We start from the raw sequence: 26,730 nt of genomic DNA on the forward strand, positions 1-26,730 counted from the left end.
CCGTTTTCTCTCTGTGTCTCCATCATCACACGGCCGTCTTCTCCCTGCGTCTGCATCATCACGTGGCCATCTTCTCCCTGTGTGTTTCTCCGTGTCTCTTCTCTCCTTATAAGGATACTAATCATACTGGATTTAGAACCCACTGTATTCCAGTATGACCTCATCTTGACTTAATTAATCACATCTGCAAAGGCGCTATTTCCAAGAGAGGTCACATTCTGAAGTCCTGGGAAGGACGTGATTTTGGGGGACACTTCAGCATAGTCTGGGTTCTCTAGAGCTTTGATAATAAGTGCTTTGTCTTACACAGCTTCCCTGGGGGCCTAACACGGGTCTTTGGTTATGCTGAGGCACCAATTTGTCTGGAGAACTGGAGGGAAGGTTGGTCTGTGTGGACTGGGGGTGAGAAGGAGCCTGTGAGAAGTGGACAACAGTTGGGGGCCCTTGCTCCCAGGTCACCTGGACACTGGGCCTTGGAGAGCCCTGACAGTGGTCATTGGCTCTTCTTACAGAGTGAGAAGCTCGTTATGCCATTGTGCTTCTCACCAGTCAGTGGGGAGAAGGGCCAGCCTGGCTCTGAGGCTGGGACATACTGGACACATGTGGTGCATGGAGTGTGAGTGAGGTGCTGGCCCCACCTGAGTGAGAGCACACAGCTCATCCCCCTCGCTCGGAGGGCTCTGGAGGTCTGTTGTTTGCCGAGGCCAGTGGCTTTCAAGTAGGACTGTCGTGTTAAGACAGGAGTTGCTGGTGCTCAGTTCTCTGCGTTTCTTCCCCTCCACTTGAGAGCACATCAGCAGTGAGAGTGTTTTCATTCCTCGGTGACTGATACGGCCCATGCCACCCACCGAGCACGCGATTAGGAGCTCTGTTGGTTTTATTTTGTCTGTCCTTTCCCACAGTGCTGCTCAGCCCCTCTGTGGGCTCGTTATTTGAGAGTCGGGAATCTGGTTTTATGATTTGAACCACCCCTGTTCATGATGGGCATTCTGGAAAGTGGGAAGGCAGCTCCCAGGGACGGGACTCTCTTCAGATCTTTGGGGGGGCCAGACAGCTTGCCAGGAAAGCAGACGGGGGCAGGCCCCCCTGGGCCGTCTCTCCGGGAGTGGCCGAGGGGGCTTACCTGCTGAACGGCTCTCTCCTGAAGACGCTGAGGGGGCTGAGCAGCTGCCTTACCTTCCAGAAGAGATGCATTCCCAGCTCCCTGGGGACCCTGAGGCTGGGCAGCGCACCGGAAACGGCCTCAGAGTTGCTGTGTCTCCTGCGCAAGGCGGGCAGGGTGACCGCCAGGCTGTGGGGTGGCCCAGGAGCAGAGGCATGTGGCCTGAGATCCTTGCGCATCTTCCGTGGCCTTGAGTGTCCCTGGTGGGGTTCTCGGGTGCTCTCGTGGGGAGGGGCGGAGTGACCGCGGCATTTCTTCTCTGCTTGGGTGGGCGCTGGGAGGCCTGAATTTCAAGGCTGGTTCTCACTCCTAACTGATCATTCGACTGGGAACTGAAGTAAGGGTAATGACATTCTTTATCATGACATTTTCTTATGAGCATCAAAGAACTTAAGAGATAAAGCCCTTCAACAAGGGTGACATACCAGTTCAATTCAAAGTAATCTTTTTATCACTCATTATAAGATTTTCCCTCCACCATTCATTAAGCTGAGGTTGCTCGCTGCTGTCAGAAAAGATGAAGACCACTTTTGGAAAAGCCAGAGGAGGCCGCAGCTTCAGGCGCCGCGGAGCAGTCGGGGCTGCTCAGAGCCCGGTGGCTGCTCCTGCACGGGGGTCCGCCCTCTGCCTCCCACCCAGCCGGCTGCGGGAGGCATCGCGCTGCGGGTTCGTGAGCTGGCTTTCCTTGGCAGCCGTCAGGTGGCGTTTGCCATCCAGTCGGAGTCTTGAGCTGCTGTTGGAAGGAATTATGTAATAGGATGTCTTAGGAGAATTTAAAAGTGGATAATATATAACCAAATGAATGTGTATTTTTTCTTCAGCGACTGTAAGCCAGATTTTGAATGGGCAAATTGGTTTTTACAAAGTTGAACTTAAATTTTAATGTTTTCGTTCATTTCTTATATGTATACACCCATGTGTGTCTTGTGTATATTCTTTTCTCTTACTTGCAAGTTCTTAAGATTTTTTATAATCTCATTAATCTCTAGAGGCATTCGGAATGTTTTTCCCTTGAGGGTGAAGATATGAGGAGAACAGGAGGATGGTTTTTCAGATGTTTCTCTTTACTGAAGCTGCCTGATGGGATGCTTTGATACGGTGTGCGATTGCCATGCCTCTTCTTTCTTGGAGACCACAGTGGTTGGGCTCCTCTGCAACTACACTGAACAGCTGAGTTCTCCTATAACCACGTAACTGTAGTTAATAGTTGGGTTCTCCTGTAATTAGTCAGTGATTGAGTTCTCTTCTCGCTAAAGTTGGTGACTAGCGTAGAAACTTTTGAGGCCACCCCGTGCACCTAAAGCCAAATGCAGGAAATATTGATTGAGTAATGATTCTGTGATTATTTTAGAGGTGACCTGAAAATCAGAAAGCAAAGAGTTGCTCCTTCATTTGTGTTTCCTCTTATGCATGAGTGTTAGAGCACTGTGACACTATTGTAGGTTATTGTTCTTTCTGATGCTATAAATCCTACTTCTCTTTTTTATCCAGATCACAGAAATTTTGATTGTCATTATATTTAGAATCAAAGATGTCTTAAGTATGTGCTTATAGAAAAAGTCAAGTGTCTTTCCAAGACAAAAGGAACTTTTGGTACTTAATATAGTTCTTGAGAAAGCCGGCACTTCCTTTGTTTGGATTATTTCTAGTATTTTGGTCTCGATGGGAGCGGATTTTAGGGATTGGGCATCAATTTAATTCTCAGTAGATGGTCCAAACTTCATGCTCTTAGTAGTCAAAACAGGAAGTTTTTCAGCTTAATCTTTTTATTATTAAATTTTTGAATTTCATCCATTTATTTTCCTGTTAATCAGTGAGGTTTCACGAGCCAGCTAGAGAGGAGGTCATCCTGTTTTAGAGCATTTCTCATGGTTCCCACGTTTGAGACCCTCACTTTATGTTGATTCAGCACAAAGAAGAGGTGATGGAGTCTAGGGAGAGGTGGGCGGGGTCTCCACCTGCCACCTGCTCCTCAGGGGCCTCCCTGATCCCTGGTTTCCTCGAGGTTGGTGAGGGGATCTCTGGGTGCCATGCAGGCTCGCTGAGAGCGCCACCTGTAATCTGAGAGGTTAACAAATGTGGGTGCTAGTGAGACGCTCTGTTGAGCGCGGGAGGAACTCCTGGGGGACTGTGAGCTGCACGCGCCCTCGGTGGCCGGGCCCTTGATGGCCATTCAGCTGGGTGTGTGGGGCTCTAGCAGGTAAAGATAATCTCTGCCCTTAGGAGGTTTTCATTCTGATCGAGGAGGCAGGTGACAGGAAAGTTACATGAGCCAGCTTCAGACTCAAGTAGCAGCAAGGAACGTCCTGAGATGAATTGTAATCACCGTCAGTTAACCAACATTGCAGCATCAACTGCGGGCCCAGGTGCTCCTGGGTTCTTGGCATACATGGGTGAACAAAACAAAGATGCCTATGTTTGTGAAGGAAACAAAGAATAAACACAATAAACACACAAATTCTCTGAAATGTTAGAGAACCAAGCTGGGGGTGGAGGTGGGAGGGACTCTGGCCTGGTTCAGGGCTGGATTACTGAGGTTGCATTTGAGCCAGAACTTGAAAGTGAAGGAGACAGCTGGGCAGGTGGAGGGAACAGAAGGAATCCTGAGCTGGCATTTGGAAAGGCAGTCCTGATAAAATGGCCGGGATCCTCGATCTTATCCTTCATGTTCAGGACATTAAGTGCCATCTGTGAAATCAGAGTGGAGAGAAGGGTGTGAGTGTGGAGTGTCTGGGCGGCTTGTATGAACCCTCAGCACCTACCTCGTTGCCGTACTTGCATATGGTGTGAGTGGATGAGGGCAGTCATTTCAAAGTTAAATAAATGAGAGGAATTTATAACATAGGACAGGCGTGCCTGTAGGGGGAGGTCCTGGCCCCAGTAACGTTTTTGTGTTCAGGTTGTTCCCAGACAGCCAGGACCCAAGGAGAAGGCCTTCGTCTCATGGTGCTTTTATTTGGGGTGTGTTCTTTCAGGTCACCTGTTCTATAAATTCGGAATCACAGAATCTGACTGGTATCGGATCAAACAGAGCATCGACTCCAAGTGTCGGACAGCCTGGCGCCGAAAACAGCGAGGCCAGAGCCTGGCCGTCAAGAGCTTCTCCAGGAGAACACCGTCCTCGTCCTCGTACAGCACTTCAGGTACGCGTGTACTCGTCCTCGTCCAGCACTTTGGGTACGGGTGTCCTCATCCTCGTACAGCGCTTCTGGTATGGGTGTCCTCATCCTCGTACAGCGCTTCTGGTATGGGTGTCCTCATCCTCGTACAGAGCTTGAGGTATGTGTGTCCTTGTCCTCATGCAGCACTTGAGGTACATGTGTCCTCGTCCTTGTACAGCGCTTGAGGTGCGCTTGGTAGAAGAGCCGCGGAGCAGCTCGCACTGTAGGCCTCGGGGGAACGGTCCAGGGCGAGGCTGGCTCACCCAGCGGGACCTACAACTGTGCTCAGAGTCCAGTGACTGATTCTGTGCACACTCATGCCGTATAAGTTATTTAGGGAGTGCTGCTTATGTGATAGGCGGGGAACCTCAGCCAGACCCGTTGGAGGCTCTCCGTGAAGTTTCTGCTCGGAGGGTGTCAGACCAGGGCCTCTGCTGCTGATGCCGCCTGGGTCCGAAGCAGCAGCAGGAGTTCGATCAGGACCCTGTCGGCGCTGTGTGGAGCAGCTGCATCGCTTCCTCCCTCTGCCTGGCAGTTTAGCTTACTGCTGGCTTATTATTAACATTTGCATGGTGACTACATACGAAGGGAAGGGGTGGGTACTAAACTCTCTTTACGCCTCTTTTGAGTTCAGGAGCTCAGTTAGACTTATCTGCAAGACAGTGGGAACAAATTCCCTTAGACTTTCCTTTCAGGCTTTGTTGGAGGGCTTGTTTTTCCCCAGAAAAATGTTCACTAGGAATGGCAGTACGACTTTAGTATTGCCTTTCACCCAAGACATCTCAAAATATTTTAACAAAAACATTTTTCTTTTCTCTTTAACTCCCATAGTGGCTGCCTTGGCAGCGGCTCTCAGAACCTGAGCCCTGACTGGGGTCGGGGTCAGGATTCAGGGGCAGTGGTGGGCAGGGTTGGCTGGAACTCTTGCTCTGGAAACATCGCAGTGACAAAGCAGGTCACTTGGAGTCCTCTCAGAGTTTTATTCTGTCTGAACCCGACCTCAGGAAGTGCTTTTCCTCTGGTGGTTTTGGTAGTTACTGGACACCTCGCCTTAACTTGCTGGTGGTTCCTGCAGCGGAGGGGGCCGGCTCCTGTGGGCCACACAGGTTGTGGCCCCAAACAGTACTTTTGTGAGTGGCCTGTACTGAAGCCTCCCCATGAGTAATCCAGGCCTTTCTCTTAACATTAGGAATTCTGTCTTGAGCACTTAGAGAGGGAGCAGTTGTGGGGGATGCTGAAGCAGTGCTCCCTGAAGAGCTAGACTGGCTCTGTGGGCCTCGGAGGGTGGGCGTGGGGAGTGTAGGTTCCAGGAGGTAGGTTGCAGCCCAGCTGGGGTTTCGCCTCTTCACTCTGGGGCCCACGTGGCTCAGCACAGAGCTGGACACACAGCAGCTCTCAGAGCACGTCCTGAGCGAACGAGGAGGAGTGCTGAGATGCGAGAGCTCTCTCTGCGTGAGGGTTGCTCTGGCCCTGGGCGTCCGGCTCTGGAGGTGCCCGAGGAGGAGTGGAGCAGTACTTCTCCTGGCTGACCGCCTCTGTTACATTAGATCCTGACAGAGTAGAGTACCTCCGTGCAGTGGCCTGAGGCTCCACACTTCTCGCAGGTCCCCGAGGGATGCCTCAAGCTGGTCTGCCAGGAGCCGGGGTGTTGAGTCCGCTAAGCCATGGTTGGGTTGCTGGGCCGGCTGACCTTGAGTCTGCTCCTGACCTTGCGATTGGAGACTCAGGCTGTCTTTACCTTCCACGCAGGGTTTGACATGTTATGTGGCTGGTGATTTTATAATTTGTTTTTATACTTATTTACTTATTATTGTTTGTTTCTCTTCCACGTGTTAGTGTTTCTTTCAACTGAATGACAGTAATCCAGTTTAATGGTAGCTCGTTTCTTCAGTTACTCTGTTTGTAAATATGTCAGTATTTCTTCTGAGATGCTGTGTTTTTGCATGATTCTTGGGTGCCACTAGCCTCTTTGGATGGTGAACAGCCACCGTGTGAGCCTGTCTTCAGGGCCTCTGTCCCCAGGCAGGCTCAGCGTGTGGGAGCATGAGCTCGGTGTCTTAGGATGGACCTTTTGGAGTGGACTCTGTCTGAGAAATCCCGTCAGCTGGCTGGTTCCAGGTGGCTTTGAAGAACCACAGACTCAGGCAGCGCCTTGCCTCTCTGGGTGACAGGCGGCTGTCTCAGGGGCACAGGGCCTTGGGCCCAGGCGGCAGGGCTGGCCTTGTTTTCCTGTTGAGTCAGCTGTCTTCCCACTCTCGGGAGATGGATATTGTACCACATGAGGCCATTGCTGCCTTGACCCCGGTCTCTGTGCCCAGTGTCTGGAGTGGGAGCGAGTTCAAGGTGGGGTTCTTAAACAGAGGGAGATTAGCATAATTATGGTCCCTTGGCCTTTAGGTGTTTATTTGTCTAGGGAGAACTAAGGATAAGTTTCTGAGCTGTTGTATGCAGCCTCAGGCTCCTGCTAATAAAGCGCAGCAGGGGCGAGCCTGCCTTCCTGGAGTCTGCTAGAAGCCCGAGGCTTCCCAGCCCCAGGGCGGCTCCCTCACAAGCTGGAATAGAATGCGCTTTGAGAGAAACAGAACGTGTTCTTCTTTTGTCAGACTTTTTTTTTAAAGTACATTGCTTTGTAAGTTTCTGTTGGTTTATTTGTTCTCTATTTTAATATACTGCATACTTGGCTAAAATTAGATAAAGCAAAGTAGGTGGTTAGTTAAAGGGACTTCTGGCATTTTTGTCAATTCCTTTTGCATAGTCTTGGCCTAACAAAGCAAATCTGATATTTAAGACTATTCTGGTGAGAGAAATAATTCAGGAAAGTGTAATTAAGCCAGGATTCCATAAATTTGGAGTTGGTGGTAATTCCAGCTAGAGTTGTCTTGTTGATCGAATTATCAGCAGACAAAAAAGGAACTTCCAAGTAAACGCTATAAATGCGATTCTGAGCCAAGGCTGGTCTATTTCAAGCTGAATTGGTATAGCCAATTTGAACACAAACCATAAAATCATTAGCTTCAAGAGATTTTTAAAAAATAAGTTTGGTAAAACATTTGTGTTGCACTCTCCTATCTGGCAACACTGTGTAAACTTTTATATGTGCTTGAGTTTGAGATGATGCATTTTATTGTTTCAAGTAGGAGTCAGCGTTTTCCCTTGCAGGTCTGCTGGTGCATGGAAGGCCTTACTGGGCGTCTCTTTAGTACCCAGTGTCTTACAGCTGCAAAGAACCCACCCTTGACAGTCCACTGCCCGCAGCTCTGTGTGTGCAGCTGTCTTTCCTCTGGACGCAGAGAAGAGCCAGGCCAGGGGAGCGGGGAGAGGGGCCTTCAAGGGGCCTGCCCTTCACTTCACTCTCTTCCAGGGGCGGTGCAATCTGGAACCTTCTCCGTGCTCTCCCTTGGCCTTACGTCAATGTGAGCACTCTCGTCTGCAGTCACTTGCTATGGCTCTTGGATCATTCTTGATCACAAGCAAGTAACCAATGCAGTTTTTTGCACTGGACTTTGATATTGGCATAAATCATAAAACATAGACTTACGTTGTCTTCTTGTGTAAGTTATAGGGGCTGTTGATTAAATGGTAAATTCAGTAATTTGAATCTTAGGTTTGGGAACTGTGTACATCATACCCACAAATCGTATCTTCTGTGGTTTTTTTAAAACCTGGAGTCTGTCACTCCTCTTGGCTATATCTTTGAAACATTTGAGAACGAGAAAAATCAGCTGATTTTTATTAACATTGGAACAGAAATTATTTGGGAATCCACTTAGTTATATGGTTCTGATTAACTAGTGAAGTGGACTTTAAATGTTTGGTCACATACCCTCTTAAAGAGGTTTGAAAAGTGTGTTCTTCCTTGCATATTTTCAAGTTGACATTTTAAAATGTTGACACCTAAAATGTTCCATTATGCTTTTAAATAATTGAAAAGGATGTAATGTCTGGCATATTGCAAGTATTAACATTTTAATATTATATTACTTTTTGAAATGTGTTGTAGAATCTTATTTACCATGTCAGTTTGATGCCTATCATTAAGCTATTAAAAAATACATTGAAAAATTTTTCTTCATAATCAGACGTTTTACATCTTTCTTTTTTTCCTTCCTTTCATCTTAACATTCCACTTCTCTCATGGAATTTCATCCTAATGTATAAGTTTTGGTGTTTTAAAGATTTTTATTGATCAATCCATTATAACTCTGCAACAAAAATATGTGTGTGTGTATGTAAAATTAAAATCTTTTCTGAGCCCTTAATATTCTAAGTGTTTAAAAAAATTCTTCTGATTGAGATATCATTGCATTAAAATTAATACATCAAAACAAGCATATCTCATTTTGGATTAAACATAGAAAGTAAAATTTTATTAGAAGTATATCTTTAAATGAGTGGGTGGAGCTTTTTTCCCCAGTTAGTTTAATTATTCATGGACAAATATTACTTATTTCTGGTCTAAAACAGTTTAGTCTCAAGTTTATTTCTACTTTTCCTTCTCGTTGATACATCCAGAGGGACTTCATTTAAGTGGATGAGGAATCATCCGTGTCTATGAATAATCAGGTCTGTAGACTCCTTCTGTCTGCAGATCAGAAATATCGGTTATTGAACACTTGTTACTAATGATTTCTACAAAAGGCCCTGGCTCCTCCTTGGGACGCGTTGACTGGAGTCTAGGAATGCAGAATTTCCTTTCCTCCTCTGTGAGAATTTGGGTTGGGGCGGAGGAGGAAGCTCAGAGGTGTGCCCGCATGGCTTGTCTGCTGGCTGATTGCTAAGGACCATCTACGTTTCCCCGCAGAGACCATGATGAGCACGCCGCCACCTGCCACGGAGCTGCAGCAGCCCCCGCAGCAGGCCCTGCACTACGCCCTGGCCAACGCCCAGCAGGTCCAGATCCACCAGATCGGAGAGGACGGCCAGGTCCAAGTAGTATGTACCGTTCTCGCTAGTCTGCCTCTGGACAGAGAGGGGAGGGTGTGGCCCAGGGAGCGGGGAGCCCACCACCAGCTCTCCCGGTGTTTCTGGATCACATTGATCGCTTGGGTCGAGGTAAAAGTGCCCTTTTAAATTAGAAGATGTGAGTGGTACAAGCTCTTACGTTTCACAGATGAGGGCAGTCACCAAACGAACATGTCATTGTCACTGGCCCCTCGTGGCTTCGTATGTGTACTATACCAGGTGGCCACTGTCGGCTCTCAGGGTCAGGCCATTAAGCTGTCCCTACTTCTGTCCGTCCTCCCAGGAGGCATCAAAGATGTAGCATAGATGTTTTCTCAGTTCAGAAGCTTGGGCACCTTTTTGCTGTGGGAAGAAGACAGTGTTTCCTTCGGGGGTCAGTGGAGAAAGCTGGTGGCCTTAGCTGTAGCACAGCGCTTCCTTTGGACTGTCTGACAATCACTAAGCTTGTGTGGGTATTCGGCTTAGTGGGGGCCCGTCACAGCCTGCCTCCCCTTCCTCACACGATGCCGGCCCAGGGAAGTTCCCCCAGACTCCCCGAGGGGCCTGTGGCCCAGGAGAGCAGGAGGGCGGGAGTTTGCCAGCGTGCCCTGGGATCCTGTTGATGGCTAAGTCACACCCAGCCTCTTGTTGCATGCCTGCATCGCCAGGGCTTCTGCTGGAACCTGACTCCTGTCTCAGGGCGGCCTCCATTTGATGTTACACTCAGCACTCTGCCTGGAAAGGGTGGGCTTGCAGAAAGTGCTGACGAGTATTTTTAATAGGGTTTTTCTTCTTCTTCCAAAGGAGATGAGGCAGTTATAAATAGTGAATTCTTTGTGTGACAGTCACAAAGGCAGTTACTCTTATCTTATGAGTAACAAAGTTCTTTGAAAGAATTCCAGAATAGATAACTTTGCTAGAGGGTTTACACAGACACAGTAAAATGAAAGCATTGAAAATTCTACAGTAGTTTATTTTAAGACCCATGTTGATTAAGGTAGAATTTTAAATAAGATAGTGGGTATTTGTTTCCTCTAGCTAAGTTAAGATTTTAGGAATTATTTGTTTGCCTGTATCTACAAACAGAAATGCACTCTAGTTGGGTTCTTTGATTTTTTGGAACCACGTTTATTAGTGTTTCCTCCAGCTGTTTAAATAGTCATGTAAGTGTTTCTTTGGTTTAAGAAAATTTGCCTGACCTGTTTTCAGTGTAGACACATGTGCACATCACCCCCACACACCTCAGCGGAGCCTTCCCGCAGCCCAGATTGCAGAGACTGCCTGACAGTCCCCAAGCTTTCTTGTCCCTCTGAGTTGATAGTATGATTTTTAAAAAAGCTGTCATTGTAATTTTCTGGAAAATTTCTGTTTCTGTTCTTTTCTATGTGTCCTTCAAATTTTTAAATTTGCTTGTTTAGTAACATTCAAAGATTTAACAGATTTTTCCTAGGCTGCATTGCTCCTTTAAAAATGACTGCAGAATGTTCTGTATGTGTTATATACTAAAAGTTTAACTTCCAAGAGGCTATTTAATAAGCCTGTGCCATGCACATATTACATTGCCTGATTCAGGAGTTAGTTGTCTTCTCTTGAATTGTGAGCAGATAATCAAGAACAAAGTTTCAGAAAGTGTTTCCTGTTTCGTCTTGTTTTCATTTTCTTCTGATGCTTCTTGGTGTCTTCTCTTGCTGCGGATCCCACAGGGTCACCTCCACATCGCCCAGGTGCCTCAAGGGGAGCAGGTGCAGATCACGCAGGACAGTGAGGTGAGTTGTGGCCGCCAGCACTGCCCAGGCCCGCCCCCTCTGTGCCAGCGGGCTCCTTCAACTCTGATCTTTGTCAAATGAGGTGAACAGCTGGGAGTCCCCAGATGACACCGACATCCAGCAGTGGCCACTCGACTCCTGTTCCCTCTGGCACAAACCCCAGGCCCTGCCTCCTCTCCACGCCTTCTTGCCTTTGCTGCACTGCTGGTTCATCTGCAACCCCACGTGGTTGTCTTTGTGAACACTTGCTGTGTTGAGTTTTTACTCCTGGCTGGAACTGCCTCTAAACACCATTCTCTCCTTGCCCACCCCACTTGCCGTCTGAGATGCAGACCTGAGCTCCTGCCCGGGGGCATCCCAGTGTGCTAGAGTAGGAAGAGCGTGAGGTGGGGCCCTGCCCCTGCGGCTGTCACCTCCACATTCTCCTCGGCTCTGTCCTTGCACTGTGGGACCAGTGCCGTGTTGCGGGGTGGTTGGGATCTGGTGAGGCCGCACAGGTGAGTCCTGTGAGCTTTCAATGCGGCTTCCAAGGCCCTCCACATACCTGTATTTCTAGGATTGCCTCAGCTGCCTTAGGTTCATGAGATCCAGGCTGCTTATGACTGGTGTCGGTGCTTTGACATTCCACTTTTCTTTCATTTTAATCCGTGATAAGGACAGAATGTGAGAGCCCTTCCAGTGCTCAAGGGCTGCTGCATATGCGTATCGGGGTTTGGTGTGTGAAGGTCATGTTGACCCTGTGAGCTGGCTGATCATGGCGCTGATGATCTACGAGCCCATTGGGCAGCACCTTCTCTTTCCAGCCTCCTCCTATACAGGGCGTGGGTGGTCGGTGGCCATCTGTTACAGGGACGCTGTTGGCCGTTTCCTACAGCACAGGACAGTGTCAGTGTCAGATTCAGTGCCCTTGCCTTCCTTGGACCTCGTCCCGTGGCTGCTGAGCAGTGCACATGCTCCACTAGCTGGGCGTGGTGTGGAACGGCGTGCCCCCTGCAGCATGGGCCGGGAGCTGAAGCAGGCCCCAAAGATGGTCCCAGCCTCGTGCCTGACCTGCACTGTGGTGTGTGTTACACGGCTCTCAGGTTCCCCACAGACTGAGTTCAAAAGCTGACACAGAGCCAGCAGCAACTGTGAAAGTCCTGGGTTGTTGAAGACCTTTCAGGAGACTTCTCTTGAGGGAGGTGTTTGACTTGCTTAGTGGTGCCTGATGGCTTTCCAGAGCTACTTTGTGACCGTTTATCCTCAGGTTCTAGTGGTGACCCAGGCTACCTTCCTTAAGTGAATAGGACACTAACCTCCCTCTGACTTTTCACTTCTCAGAACCCAGGGCCGAGGTGGAGGCAGCAGTAGGTACAGCGGTAGGTGCGCCCACCAAGCCGTGTATGAGATGCTTGCTGGGCCTCCAGTCTGAGCCGATGACTGTGCTAGGTGTGGCTGCTGTAGTGAGAGCTTGAGTCCGGGCTCCTGACAGCAAGGGAAGAGATGAGCAGAGGTTCTGGGGCGAGAACGAGGATACATGGCTAAATGAATTCCTGTGGATGGAAAGATAAATGCTGGTCAAATGAGGGGATTGGTTCATTCCTAGGAATAATCAGTTCCCTAATCGGCGTGTGGCCAGATGACTGAATGGGAGAAGGCACGTAGGTGTGGCTGGGGCGTCAGGTAGATGAAGGAGAGTGCAGAAGGTCCTGGAAGGCCTGACCGTCAAAGTTAAGGAGCGGGGCTTCACTCTGCATAAAGCAGGGCCTGCGTGTCTGTGAGCTGGACGGTGACGGGGAGAGGAATCCATTAGCTCAGTGTAGGGTGGGGTGCAACCGGGAGATGCGGCAGTGGTGCTGTAGGCCCGCAGGCTAACTGAAGGCGTTCCGTTGAGGGGCAGGAGGCTTCCTTTGTAAAGGAACAGACAAGTGGAGGCCACACCAGCAATTTAGAGGCATCAGCCAAGACCCCTGCCACTCTGGAAGCACGCGCTCTCCATCAGGGTCCCTTTGCTGGCAGCCCTCTGAAAGGAAGGAGGTTGATGTCATAGGAAAAGAGAAAATCAACATACATTTGCTTCTATGTTGTTTTTGCTAAAAAATCCTTAGAATGCTTCTTGAAATTCCATTTTTTATTATCAATTTTGCCCATTGTTTTTAGTTTACATAACTGAATCCCTCTTGTCTGTATTAATCCAGTATTTTTTGTTTCCATTAGGAATTGAATGCCATGAATTAGAAGAAATTGCTGATATTACTAAAGATTACTTTGCAACAAGTTAACGATGTGCAATTAGTCTTCTTATCACAACAAAACCTTACCCTGTTCATTTAAAAATTAATTATTTTGTCAAAATGAAGAGATCTGAAAAGAAACATTTATCAGAGCCTACTGGACTTAAAAACAATTATTATTATTTTTTAAACGAATGAAAATGAGTTTCCAACTGGTGAGATCCCATAGGCCTGTGGTCTGGTTACTTGCATTGAGTCCTGTCGGTTTCCTGGCCATGCTAATGCGACGTCATATATGAGGTGGCCCAGCGGGGAGGCTGGCGATGGGGACGTGGCACTTTCCACACTACTTTTGATTCTTCTTGAGAGTCTGAAGTTGTTTTGAAATAAAAGATTAGAAAAAAATGACATTTTCATTTGGGGTCAGGACCAGGGGCAATGGATTTTTTGAGTTGGTTTGTTTTGTTTGCTTGTTTGTTTTTATAAGAAAAAATGGGGGCTGGCCAGGTGGCGCAGCGGTTAAGTGCGCATGTTCTGCTTCTGCAGCCCGGGGTTCGCTAGTTTGGATCCTGGGTGTGGACACGGCACCGCTTGACAAGCCATGCTGTGGTAGGCGTCCCACATATAAAGTAGAAGAAGATGGGCACGGATGTTAGCTCAGGGCCAGTCTTCCTCAGCAAAAAGAGGAGGATTGGCAGTAGTTAGCTCAGGGCTAATCTTCCTCAAAAAATGAAAAGAAAAAAATGGTACCTGTAAACACAGCTTAAATATTTGTTTTGGGGTTTTTATTGCCACAAAGGATTGAGCTTTTGTAGAATTGGTTTTGCTGGTTCTTCACAAATGGCATGGGGAAGTGCCTACCTCTGTCTAATTATGTCTTGAAGTCATGTTTGTCCTTGACCTCTCATTTTTTCATCCCTTTTGCAGGGCAATCTACAGATACACCACGTGGGACAGGATGGGCAGGTAAGTGCTCACCTGGTCTCGCTTCCTGCCTGCTTCTGTGGTGGATCGCCAGACATTGCACTGCTGTGGGGAGGGGGCGAGCAGCGGAGGGCGCCTCCCCCTCAACCCCGGGGAAAAACTGGCTTTCATTCCTGGTGGCCACAGATGCCGTGAAAGACGTGGACATGTGGAGGGTGGGGCCCTGGGCTACATCTGCTGCTTTGGGGGTTTCGTGTAGCTCTTTGCCTTGCAGATGAAACTCTGTTCATCACTGTTTTCTGTGAATTTAAATGAATGTTGTCGATGACTGTGTTTGTACGGTAGCTATATATTAGAATATTCTTTTGTTCATGTGTGAACTCCAATCACCACCTTTTTTCTGATCTCCGATAAAAAGTAACTAAGCACCCCTGATGTGAACTGTCTTTACAAAGTGAAGTGTCCCAGCTGTGAGGGGTTCCAGAGAGTGATTTGCTTTCTAATATATTTGAGGATTTACATTTTTGTGTCCTTTCGAAGAGTTTGTATTAAAGACATATTTATGACATCTGAATAATTATGAAAGAGAGTCTGGAGGATGTTCCTTTTTTATAAAACATAACTTACGTACTGTAAACATAGAGCTCATTTACTATCATGATAATAATACTTGTTGTTATTAAAACCAAGTGCGTACTCCCCTCTGGAACACCCGTGGACATTCCTGTCGTCTTCCATGAGGGTCTGACGTCTGCTATGAAGGGGACGTGGAGAATGTGCATTCCTGGACTCGGAAATGAAGGGACGGCCCCACCCCTTGGGTTTTCTCTTGGATCCTCAGAGCACCTTGGGAGAAGTGTGACAGACCTTAAAGCATTTGCTTAAATTGGAGTTTCCTAGTTTGAAAGTTTCTTGAACATACACATGAGGTTTTAATCAGAGTCTTGAAGCAGTGTTAATATACAAATATAACATAGCTGCCTTGGAAAATAGCCAAAAAGCCCAAGAAATGCAAAATTAAAGCAAACCCACAGTTGTTTCTTGTGAGCTGGGGCTGTCTTGGTGACAAGGCTGTGGGCCAGGCCCGGGAGCCGTCGGCTCTCAGCCGGTTTCCTCGGCGTGTTTCTCTTGCTCAGGGTAGATGTCCTGTCTAGGGCGGGAGAGGGCAGGGTCGTCATCAGTAATTCTCATCAGCAGTAGTAGCTTTCTCTTTGTTTTTGACAATTTAGTGATTCCTATTTATACTGGAAGTGAAATTTTATTCTAATTAAAATGTTGCTAAACTTTAATTCATGAGAAAAGTAGGTGTGTTGCCTTTGATTTTCCCTTTCTGTCTGTCTCTATTTCTGAGCAAAATTCCACTGGGGATTTTTGAAATAGAGTCAGGTTTTTAGATTACGTTAGTATTACGTTACTGTGCACAATTACAAACGACACCATCCCACATAGATCATGACGGCAGAGAGTCCAGCTTTTGTGGGCAGGTACGGCAGGCACACGAGCTCCTGCCCAGTTCCCAACTCAGGAGGGACTCCCAGAGTTTACGTTGGAAGAGCTACCTTCCGAAAATTCTCCGAGTGCTTTCTGTGCTGCCCCTTCCTTCACCCTCAGCCCACGCTGCCACCTCGCTGAAGTTCACCAGCGCAACTCGTCAGTCCGTCCCACCCGGCAGTCACCTGCCGATGCTTGATGTTTGTTCTTTTGCTCCCTCATCCAAGGCCCCACTAACTCCTCTTAGCAGCCTCTCCACAAAATAATAAAACTACTGTACGACCACTCTCTATGTTGCTACATAGATGATAACTTGTTAATCATCTGATTGTTTTTCTCTGTAATGTCTCGTCCTGCCTTCCCACCTCCTCCTGATTCCGTTGTCAGTCACCTCTGCAGGGCCTCCAGCCGGAGACAGAACTTCGTAAAGGCAGCACTGACACTGACGGTGGTTGGAGGAGTTTAATATCTGCAACTTTTTCTTTTCTAGAGGAAACTGCTTTCTGATTAAAAACAGTCTGTGTTCATATGAAGCTGCCTTTTTCTAGTAAATCTGTTCAGCTAATCCTTTCTGGTGTTATTTTATCATCTGGCTGCTTCTTGTTCCTGTTAAGTTACCCTGCTCGTAACAGTTTTGTTTTCTACATATATTTGCGAAGGAGAGTGTTTCCCAAGACACAAACACCCCACTCCACTCGATGTCACTGATAGGGCTGACAGGGAACTCAGCCGTGCTGGGGGCAGGAACGCCTGTTGTTCCATCTCCTGCCCTCTCCCCTCACCTCTTTGTCTCCCCCCTTCCCTTTCCGTCCCCACCTCGTCTCTCTGTCGTGCCCACAAGGGGACAGCGCTCAGAAATCTCAGGCTCTTTCTCCATCAGCCAGACGTGGCCTCTCCCAGGTCCCCATGTGATGGGAGCCCTTTGCCAGTCCTGGTATGAACGTTGGTGTTTGATTTACTAAAAGCTGACAACACCGGGCTCGCTCCAGTTTTATGGGGGAAAGGTGTTTAATGGCTACCTCAACTCTGGAGAACAGAAAATCCTCCCGCATTCTAGAAACCCACAAAGAAATTTACGTAGTATTGTTCTTTTTGAGTTCATAGATCCACGGACCCTCTCATCTGCTTAATATTAGATTCTTATCCAATAGGATTAACCATTTAAGAATCATTATGCAGCAACACTCCGAATCCTTACAGAGCAGCCAACAGTCATGCAGGGGCTGATGACCAAGCCCCTTGCCCTCATCTTCCACCTGCTTCCTGCTGCTGGGGGCCATGGAGCCCCTTCCCACCCGTCCTGTGTTAGGTCACGTTTGTCACCGGATTTCTCCTATTGTTCTTGCTTGTATTGAGTGACAGTTTTCTGCGTCAGCGCCCAGTTTCTGAGAAGGTACCTCTCCTCTTTGTTACCTGGGCAGGAAAGCGGAGGAAGCGCGTCTGTGCTCGCTCACTGCCACTGCTGGTGGTGGGCTTTGTCAGGCCGAGCCCGCAGGAACTTCCTTTCTGGGAGTGAGATCTGAAGTCTTTATGACATTTACATAATCCTGGAACGTTGTTCTGCCAGCGGACCATACTTTTTGAGTCATATTTCCTTCAAATTAAATATCACGAGATTCTTGTCCCATCCCATGCGGGAGCCGTGTGGGTTCTACCTCGCAGGGGCATGGCCCCTGGCCGGTCTGTGGTGGGGTCAAATGAGTGTGTGTGAACATGTCTGGTGCTTTATAGACACAGGGGTTTACGGCAGCAGCGTCCAGTGCTTTCAAACCGTGGGAAAGGGCATCAGGAAGGAGAGCCCACTTGCAGAGCAGTGGAGAACTGGAGGGTTAGTTGCAGCCACGTTTCGAGGCGTGGTCGTGGCAGTGAGCAAGCTCAAGGCAGTGCTGGGCTGTGTGATGCGTTCAGATGTTTCGTGTTCTCTTTCCCCCATCTTCGGCCGTGCGCATCTTCTTTTAGTGATCATTCCTCATCCTTCGTCTAATCTGCTGTTTTGAGGGGAAGCCTGATGGCTAAATTTCTTAAAAGTTGAAGTTACAATACAGACACTAATTCTGGTCATGGGCTCTATGCGAGGGCATCTCCTGGGAGTGAGATTCTTGGTCGCGAGGCCTGGTCCTTCAGCTGTTCACGTGCATTTGTGGCTTTGTTCCAAATGGTTCTTGTTGTTGGAAGTCACATTATTAAACTGATTCAAACTGCTGATTTCTGATGTCCCCAGTCTGACCGTAGGTACTATTGGAGTGTAAGGCAATTTCTTTCACTACTACGTGCTACTGTCTCCTTTGTTACTCAATGAGTATTTTAAAATTAATCATTTACTCTCATGTGAATGAAGAGCAAATAAGCATATAGGGGACAATATAAACTTGGAAAGGTTTGACGGTGTTATTGCCTGTGTGGTAATTTAGGGAATGGTGGAATCTGTTTGAATAGGGGATAGGGTTGCGTAGTAAGTCGGATCTCGATCAGGGAAATTCGGAGAAGACTCTGAAGCTCAAGAGAGGTAATCCAGCGTGATAGCCACTCACAGAGTCAGAGGTAGACGTTTAGACAAACCATCTATAAATATGTCAGCTTCATAAAATAATTTCTTGAGATGTAAGGGATTTCACTCTTCTGAGTTAGTGTTAGGTATAATAGAATTTTTAATTTGGTATGGATTTTTGGAAGACTCTGAAAAATGAAAACAAAAAGCCTCAAATATTAAGAGCCATGGGGTTGCAATGTGCAGTGAGGTAGATGAGATGATTTTTGGATGCACTTTAAATGAAAAATGATGGCCTTTCTTACGAATTCATGGGAACTTTAACATGGGGTGATATGGCTTTTAGGAAAACGGACCAGTTGGCCTCTTCAGGAAAGGCGGTAGACCAGTTAGCTGCTTCAGGGCAGGCAGGTACACCAGTTGGCCGCTTCAGGGAGGCCCGCTTGGTGCATTCGCTCTGCCAATCAACTGGACCTCAACTGTGCGAGTCATCCTGCCCCTTGGGCTCTTCCTCACCCACTGTAAGGCTGTGAGTGGTGGGGTGCCCTGGCCCCTGAGCAGTGCTGCCTGACCCTGGACAGGCTCCCACAAAGAGGAGGATTTGTATTGTGTAACAGCTGCCGGCCTGCCTATGGAACAGCGACTTTGTGCTATGTGTGGCTGCACGGCATCATGTCCACAGTAAGGAAACAGTTTCACGTTAGGACTCTAGAACCCCTTTTTCACTCACGTACGCACATGCAATTGAAACAGGTTCACAAAACAATATTTAGCCTTACTGCATGCTAGTTGCTTTAATACTTTTCATTCCAATGTCTGTTTTGCTTTTCCATTTATTTTCTTTTTATCTCTTTTGAATACTGGTTGTGACACATTAAGTTGATTTCATGACCCACAGTTTGAAAAGTATTAGAATAGATGACCGGTAATGTCTCTTTCTTTTCTTAAGAGCCTGTAGTTCTAAGCTGTTGTAATTAAGTAATTTTTTAAATGTTTACAACTATGTGGAGTTTATACTCTAAATATTAATACATTTTCCATCTCATTTTGATAAGTCAAAAGATAATTGGAAAGATAAATCAATAGTGTAGAAAGCTTTTTTAAAAGTCACATTCAAGCTTAAGAAAAATCATTATAAACACCTTAATCAAAAACTCTTTTTTAGTATACTCCTCAGAGCTTTTCATCTAGATCAGGAAAATTGGGATACTCTTGTTACTTGAGTATTGAAATGAAATCTCTCTGAGAACCCCGGAGTTGGCCTCTGCGTTCCCTCATTGTTTGTACCTGATTCTGGGCTGCCGTTTGTTGATGATGTGGCTGCTGGTGTGGCCTAAGGTAACTCTGTGCCTGCGGAAGGCCATAACTCCGCATTTCTACTGAGCTTCTGGGCGGCTGTGTTTGCTTGTGTCTTGACATCGTCCTTGTGGGAAGGCCTAGGGAGAGGAGGCGTCCTGTCCTGGGACCTCAGTGCAGCTGGTCTGTGCTGGGAAGTCCTGCTGGGAGCAGCCCCGGGGCGTTGAGCCAGCCTCTGCCCACAGCGGGAAGAGCCTCTCTCCACGGCGTCCTGCAGCTCACAGTGGCTCTAACGTACCCGAGTCTCCCACTTTCTCTCTGCCAGAGACAGTTGAGGGTGATAGGTGCCCCACCCCCAGGTAGACCCTGTGATGCTGGGCACTCACACTCAGGGTGAAGGGGAGAGAGTGACTGAGGGGGAGTATGGGGGTTAGCGGTGAAGCACCCATTCAGGCTCTCACCCCGCTGGGTGCTGCTGCCCGCCGCTGCCGCATGCACGCTCATAGTGCTGCCTCCTAAGATCCTCATTTTGGCCGCAGAGCAGGACCCGGCTTTTTGGTGGAATATTGTTTGGAAGAGAACCGGCTGGGTGGGATCTGAATCTCGGTGCTGCCACTCCACTGGGGCGTCATCTTGGAGAGGTGACTTCTCTTCTTTCTGCTTGGGTTTCCTCATCACTATAATGGGAACAGCAGGCACTTGCTTCAGGAAGCTGTCATGCCTTCGGCAGGAGCAGAAGTTCATGCAGTCTCGGCCTGGGGTCTGGTCAGCGCTCAGTCGACGCTCATGGTCTCTGGGAGAGCGCACAGTCAGCTGAACCCACTGATGCTGGTCCTTGGAAGCTGACCTCACAGGCATGGCACTGAGTGAGGCAGAGCGTCTGAGAAAGAAGTTTTTACTCTGCACACTTGAAAAAAGTAATATCTGTCTGTTCTTGAGTGATGTCCTTGCACTGCAGCCCTTAGAAATTCTTGATGTAGAGTCTGGCAGGGAATATCCCTTTCATTTTATCATGTGTGTGTGTCTGTGATTTTTAGAGACATTATTTAGAAAGCTATATATTTAAAGCATTAATTAATTAGGAAATATTCCCTTTCTTGTTAAAATTATTGCCATGAACGAACCTTTTAAAGAAAGCAGATCATCTGAGCCTAACATGGTAAAGCAATTTAAATTAGAAATTTAGCTTTTTAAAATGAATTCAAATTATTTGTTAAAGAAATGCCAAACGTAATATAAACATGCTTTAGTAATCTTCAGGAACTATTAACACATGGAATCTTGGATGGTACGAGGCATTACGTTTGTGTGATTGTATTGTTGGCAATCCAGTGCTGCCAAGGGTTCGGACTTGGTGGGCGTGTCCAGAACACGGGGCACTGGGGAGGAGGAAGGCTGAGAGCGCTGTTCTGGTTACTTGGAGAAAACTCCCAGTCACATTTCTTACAAAATGTTCGTTAAGTAAAGTGAAAGTCTCGGTCAAGGCCACCTTTTCATACATCTCAGTGAGTCTTGTTCCCTTCCCTGAACCAGGGAGTCTGCCAGGCACACATGGAACAATCCTCAGAGCCTGCACATTGGTCGCAAAGGCCAGGCTTCAGTTAGGACTAACTTTGGCAACACGTGTTTTCTTGCCCTCGCCCTTATTATATATAGAGAATACTTGTAACGTTATGTGGACATGTTAACCTTGGCAAGACACTTGAAAAAACTTTTGAATGAATAATGCAGGATTAACATTTTGCCTAGTTTCATGCATTAATTAGGAATGATGCAGTTAAAAATATGTTTTTGGAGCAACTCTTAAATTCTAATAAATTGTACCTGGTGTTCCTGTGACACAGTGCCCGTCCTTCCACTGGAACTTTTTCTGGCGTAGCCCATAAATTCTAGACTTATGTCACTTAACTATTTGTGTTCGCCATCCAGGAGTCTCCTTATGTCCAGCGCTGTGCTGGCCTGGCGGCTCTGCTCCTCGTGACACTGGGTGTCCTTTGAGGGGATGTGAGGGTGTGATGGCTCTGGCTTCAAGCAAAAAAGATGCTTTTCTTAAAGAGGAGGGGAAGATTCGCTGTCTACGGCGAGTGCCTTTCCTGTGAGCACATGTCCTAGGAAGCAGACAGGCCTGCGGCGTGGGCTCACGGCGGTGTTTTGCTTCCTGACTCGGCCTGGAGGGCAGGAGCCCCAGGGAGCTTGTGGACACAGACAGCGTTACTTCAAAGTCAAACTCTTCCCTGGGAAAACGGAGTAATTGGACCAAGAGGATCTCTGAACCCCTTTCAACTTTTAAGATTTGAATCTGAGCCTCAAAAGTGGGGCCTGATTCAAACAACCCCACAAAGTACAATGATCAGTATTCAATCTTGGACTCCACTGATCTTAGCTCAGCAGGCGAACTCAAGAAGGTGCTGGGTCAGCCTGGTGCTCCTGGACCCAGCAGTTTGCCAGAAGAGCTTTCTCAGGTGAGGAGTGGGGAATGGGCAGGATCCCCCTCAGAGGAGGGGTGTGGACGACACCCAGAGCCTAGGGTTGTTCACAGTCCTGCTCTACATTCGCCCGCTCACCTGTGGGACAGGTAAGCCCACTCTGCACAGCGAAGTGTGTGTGGTGTGGAGGCTGGTCAGATGAAGTGAAGTGCGTGTCTCTGTTCCCTTAGCGCTGTCGGAGCTCAGAGATGAGCCCCTGCAGGTGTGGGTCAGAGCTGGCCCTGGGGAGCCCCTTTCACTGTTCAGTCCCCACTCTCCCTGCACATGTGCTGGGCAGCAGGCCTTCAGGGTGTGGGTGCTTTCTGGTCCCACCTTCTAAATGGGAACCGTGACGGTGCGTTCCAGCCCATCTCGAACTTCCACCTTGTCCCCACATGTCACTGCAACACTCACAGTGGTCTTATATCCACAGAGGGTTTTTGTTCAGTTGAAAGCCTTTGAGGCACCAACGACCTGGGCCTGTGGTGCCTTGTGCACTCACTCATGGCTGGGTGGTGTTCTGTGCACTGTGCAGTAATACACTAAAACGCTGGGTGTGAATTACACATTCTCTTTGCAAGGCTGGGACTATGTACTATAGTTAAACAATGTAAAGATATTATCTAAATTTGACCCCAATTAGTAGTGTCCCCAGGAGCTGGCAGAAGCAAACGCTGGGACTTAAGTGGGTAACCCTTAGAAAGGAGAGGGAAGCTGATGGGGAGGCTTCAAAGCACAGGTGCACAGGCCCCCGGGCAAGTGCGTGTGGGACCAGAGCTCACTCCAGCCTCTCCGAAATCACGTGCAGCTCAAACAGTGGGCTGTGAAGTTGTTATAACAGTTTTTCAATTTTAACGATGAATTTTGGATAAAAATGTTGCCGAGTCTTTATGGGGAATATTGGGCCTCCGCATTTAGATAGCGAGAGACGCAGGCTTTGGTTTTGATTAATTTGATGTGACTGAAGACTTGGCCAACTCAAAAAAATTTTCCAGATTTATCTAATCAGTTGGAGAAGCAGCTAAATTTTCAGACTCAGTTGAGGAGATTGCAATGCGGTTACAGAATTAAACATGGGAGGATAGACATTGTGCGAGAGGTTAAATTCGAGCAGTGGAGGAGGGAAGTGGCCAAAAAGAAAGGATGTTTATTCTGAAAGTATTCTGTGTCAAACTGGCATCTGTAAAACAAACTGTGACGTGGACGTGTAAGATATCAGAGTTGACGTCCTCGCGGCAGGTCGGGGAGATGGATTGTGAAGCCACGTGGCGTGCCCTACTCTGCTGCAGGCTTTCCATGGGGTCAACACAGGAGACAGCCTGGCTGTGGCACACAGTGGAGGCAAGAGGGCTCCGCCACCACACGCTGGCGACAGGAGGCTCTGGCCACATGACTTCTTATCAAAACCAGACATTTCCTGTAACTACTGAAGTGTGCCAGATGCAAACGCTTCATTTTTCCCTCCTACTTCTCTAAAGATAATTGTTTTCTTGGGAATTTAGATATCATAAGGCATAGGAAATGTGTTGTTTTAATTAAAGCATAATGTAATTGTCCTCAGATGAAGAACACTCTCAGGAGAGAACGGGGCTTGGTTTTCAGTCCTTGGCCACCTGAGCATTTCAGTCAGGTTAACAAGGATGTGAACCCTTGTCTTTTGGGTTCATTTGGGTATTTCAGGTGAGACTCAAGTGGGATAAATGCAGTTAAATCTAGATGAGGCCCTTTGCACTCGGTATCCGTGCCACTTTGAGACAGCTATTCCTTGACGATGGCTTTGAGCGTTGCGAGTTGCCAGTGAAGCCGAGTAAGTGGTCTGTCTCCATGTAGTCGTGTAAGTGGGCATGGAGATTGAACAAGAAGTCACCATGTCTGTAAACATCACAGACGTCGATTGCCATTGGCTTTGCCCTAGAGGAGTCTAGTTCTAAGTCTGCCTGAATTAGAACTAATCGTGAATGAGTCGTGATTCAGTGTAAAAGTACAAGCAACCAGAAATTGATAGATGTGTATAAGTAACTATGGGGGTGTTTGTGTATTTGGGGGTTTTTTTTTGTTTTTTGTTTTTTTGCTGGGGAAGACTCACCCTGAGCTAACATCCATTGCTTATCTTCCCCTTTTTCTTTCTATGAGCCGGCACCACACCATGGCCACTGACAGACAAATGCTGTGGTTCTGCACCTGGGAACTGAACCCAGGCCTCCAAAGAGGAACATGCCGAACTTTAATCACTAGGTTGTCAGGGCTGGCCCTATTTGTTGTATTTTAAACTGCTTGATAGTAAGTCACAGACACCGTAAGATTTTATCATGGAACTTGTGACCACAAGGACACTTCCCTACATAGCCACTTTAATTGTCACTCTTGTTTCAGTTACCTCTTGCTGTATAACAAACCAACCCAAAACAGGGCTGAAGATGATGACCATTTATTGTCTTTCATAACTCTAGGTTTATTGGGCTTGGTGGATGGTTGTCCTGCTCCGAGTGGCATCACTGGGGTCATCTGGAGGCTCAGTGGGCTCGCTCCTAGGGCTGGAGCTGTGCTGGCCCACAACTGGGACCTCAGCTGGGCAGTTCACCTGAGCCCCCCCTTCTCCTCTGTGCAGACTCCCTGCGTGGCTGGGGGCTTTACAGCATGGTGGCAGGGTTCCAAGAGGGGATGCCACCAGCATTTGAGAAGCTGAGGCTGCAGACTTTGCAAACCCCCGTGGGGACCCTGCTGTCCTTGCAGGGCAGTGTGGAATGTCCATGCCATAATCTTGAGTGGGGAAGGATGAGGTGTGAGGTTGCCTGCAAGGAGGGATACGGCATCTCCCAGCATCCATTCTGTGCCCAACGTGGCTCGACTTTGAGCTCCTTAAAGGCAGAGCCTGTGCCACAGAGAGGGAGAGGGCCCTGCCCGAGCACACAGTAGGCATGCAGGAAGCGTGGGTTGCAGGGGGTCTGGTGGTTCTAAGGCAAGGCTCTGCTGCCGCTGAGAGTTCCGGCGTTTCCGCATAGACATTTATCACATGAATGGTGCACTGCAACCCCGTTGAGGCCGATGGGTTGGAGCTGAGTCCATCAGCGCCAGCGTCATGAGCTCAGGTGGACAGCAGCCTGCTTGTGTGGCATAAAATCCCCATGGGGAAGCTTTACGTGGTTTGTTAACTGTGTGCTTTGTTGGGGCAGCTTGACCGATGATAAAAGTTGGATGCATTTTTGTAATTATATATTGTTAAATAATCATCAAACTGTTAAGACAGTCTTAAACTTTTCTGCATTTAAAAAATTTAGATTTTTAAAATCTAGATTTATACAATTTTTGAGAGATCTTTTGCGCTCTGTCCGTTCATCTCGTTTCTTTGGGGAATTTAAGAAAACAAAGGAAAGACCTAAACATTGATTCATGTGACTAAGAAATAATGCTCCAAAAGCACTCTGTTTCTGGATAATTGGCAGCTGCTCCTGGCTGACCTCAGATTCCTCTTGGAGCGCTGTGTCTGCGGCTCCTCTCTGCTGACTGGGCTCTTCAACACCCAAGGACGGGCACCCGTTCCTGAGAGGGTGCTGGTGCGTGGTTGTTTTAGTTAGCACTACACTGTTGCTGAAGATTGGAGTGCAACCAGGAGGAGTAAGCCAGGGTCACGTTAACCTCAAATGTAGGGTATCGAGGTTCCCCATCATATACAGATACCGTTAGAAAGCTGAACTATGCCCTGCCTTCCAAAGCACTGTGGGGAGCCAGCCTTCTGCCTGCAGTGACTCAGGCGTCCCCTCTGGAGCCAGACATCTGCTTTCGCCTATGTCATGACCTCTCTCGTAGTATTTCTGTTGAGGAAGTGAAATAAATTCAAGGGCTAGGTGAGTGTTATTCCCCTTTTACACATGGGGACAGTGGACAGCAGCTTTTCCAGGATTGCGCAGGGAAGTAAAGTCAGGGAGGGATCCAGAACCCAACTCTCCTGCCTCCTGAAGCCCCAGACTGGCTCAGTTCTCTAGAGGGCCATTGTCACTGCTGCTCTGTTACTGTCTGCACAGCGTGGAAATGGATCCAGTCGATCCAGACTTGGTTAGAGTTGAACACTCACTTTGTACCAAACTCCGTTGCTAGGCAATATCGTATCTATTGAAACATTCAAATCTGGGTTGCTTATTTCTCTGTGTTTGGGAGATTTTTAGCCACATGGGAAATCTTTAAAGACGTGAGCTTTAGTCATGCTGCTTAGCTCATGAATCATGAAATGGTTTAGTGCTGTTTCAACTAGATGCACATTTGACACTCATGGTTTTTTTTTCTTTTACAGTTGTAGCTAATGTTATCTAAGATGTGTATGCAAGAAGTTTATATATGTCTCTGGGCTACACAGTGTCAGATCACTTGAAAACCAGGGCGGTTTTGCATTCTGGTAAGCTCATCTCTGTAATAATGAATATGCCATGCATACACACAATACATACGTATTAAACAGTTAACAGCACAGTGATAAATCCAGGTTTTTCTCGTTGTGTGTTGTGAGATGACTTTACCAACATCCAGCTAACAACAGCTTTGCATTCTTAAACTTTTAAACCTCTCTCGACTTCTTTGGCATTTGTGTCCCTCCTTATGCTTTGCTTAAAAGTAAATTTCAGTAGCTTTCAGAATTTTTTCCATAAAATGAGGCCTTCTAAACCAAGCTTGGAAAAAGATTAGAAGAGAGATGGGAAGTATCCAACATTTTTTGTGTAGGACTATTTTGGAGTGGATGAGAAGAAGGTGTGTGTGTGTGTATAGGGTGTGTGGGGTGTGTTTACAAGGGGTGTGTGTGTGTGTGTGTATAGGGTGTGTGGGGTGTATGT

At 47.6% G+C, this 26,730-nt stretch overlaps 1 protein-coding gene across 9 annotated transcripts in view; it reads left to right on the forward strand.

Moving 5' to 3' along the window:
- BANP (BTG3 associated nuclear protein) overlaps positions 1–26,730 on the forward strand; it is a 118,292-nt gene that overhangs the window by 69,776 nt on the left and 21,786 nt on the right. For 6 of the 9 annotated variants that reach the window (XM_046681787.1, XM_046681789.1, XM_046681788.1 and 3 more), the window contains 4 exons: positions 4,138–4,305; positions 9,125–9,255; positions 10,959–11,030; positions 14,171–14,209. In XM_046681787.1, coding sequence (XP_046537743.1) covers positions 4,138–4,305; positions 9,125–9,255; positions 10,959–11,030; positions 14,171–14,209 — 410 coding nt within the window. Of the gene's footprint in view, positions 1–4,137; positions 4,306–9,124; positions 9,256–10,958; positions 11,031–14,170; positions 14,210–14,857; positions 16,058–26,730 lie in introns of those variants that run through there. The other 3 variants (XM_046681790.1, XM_046681793.1, XM_046681791.1) reach the window with 2 other exon arrangements.

This window comes from Equus quagga, chromosome 13, assembly GCF_021613505.1.
Source record: "Equus quagga isolate Etosha38 chromosome 13, UCLA_HA_Equagga_1.0, whole genome shotgun sequence".
Classification (NCBI taxonomy): Eukaryota; Metazoa; Chordata; class Mammalia; order Perissodactyla; family Equidae; genus Equus; species Equus quagga.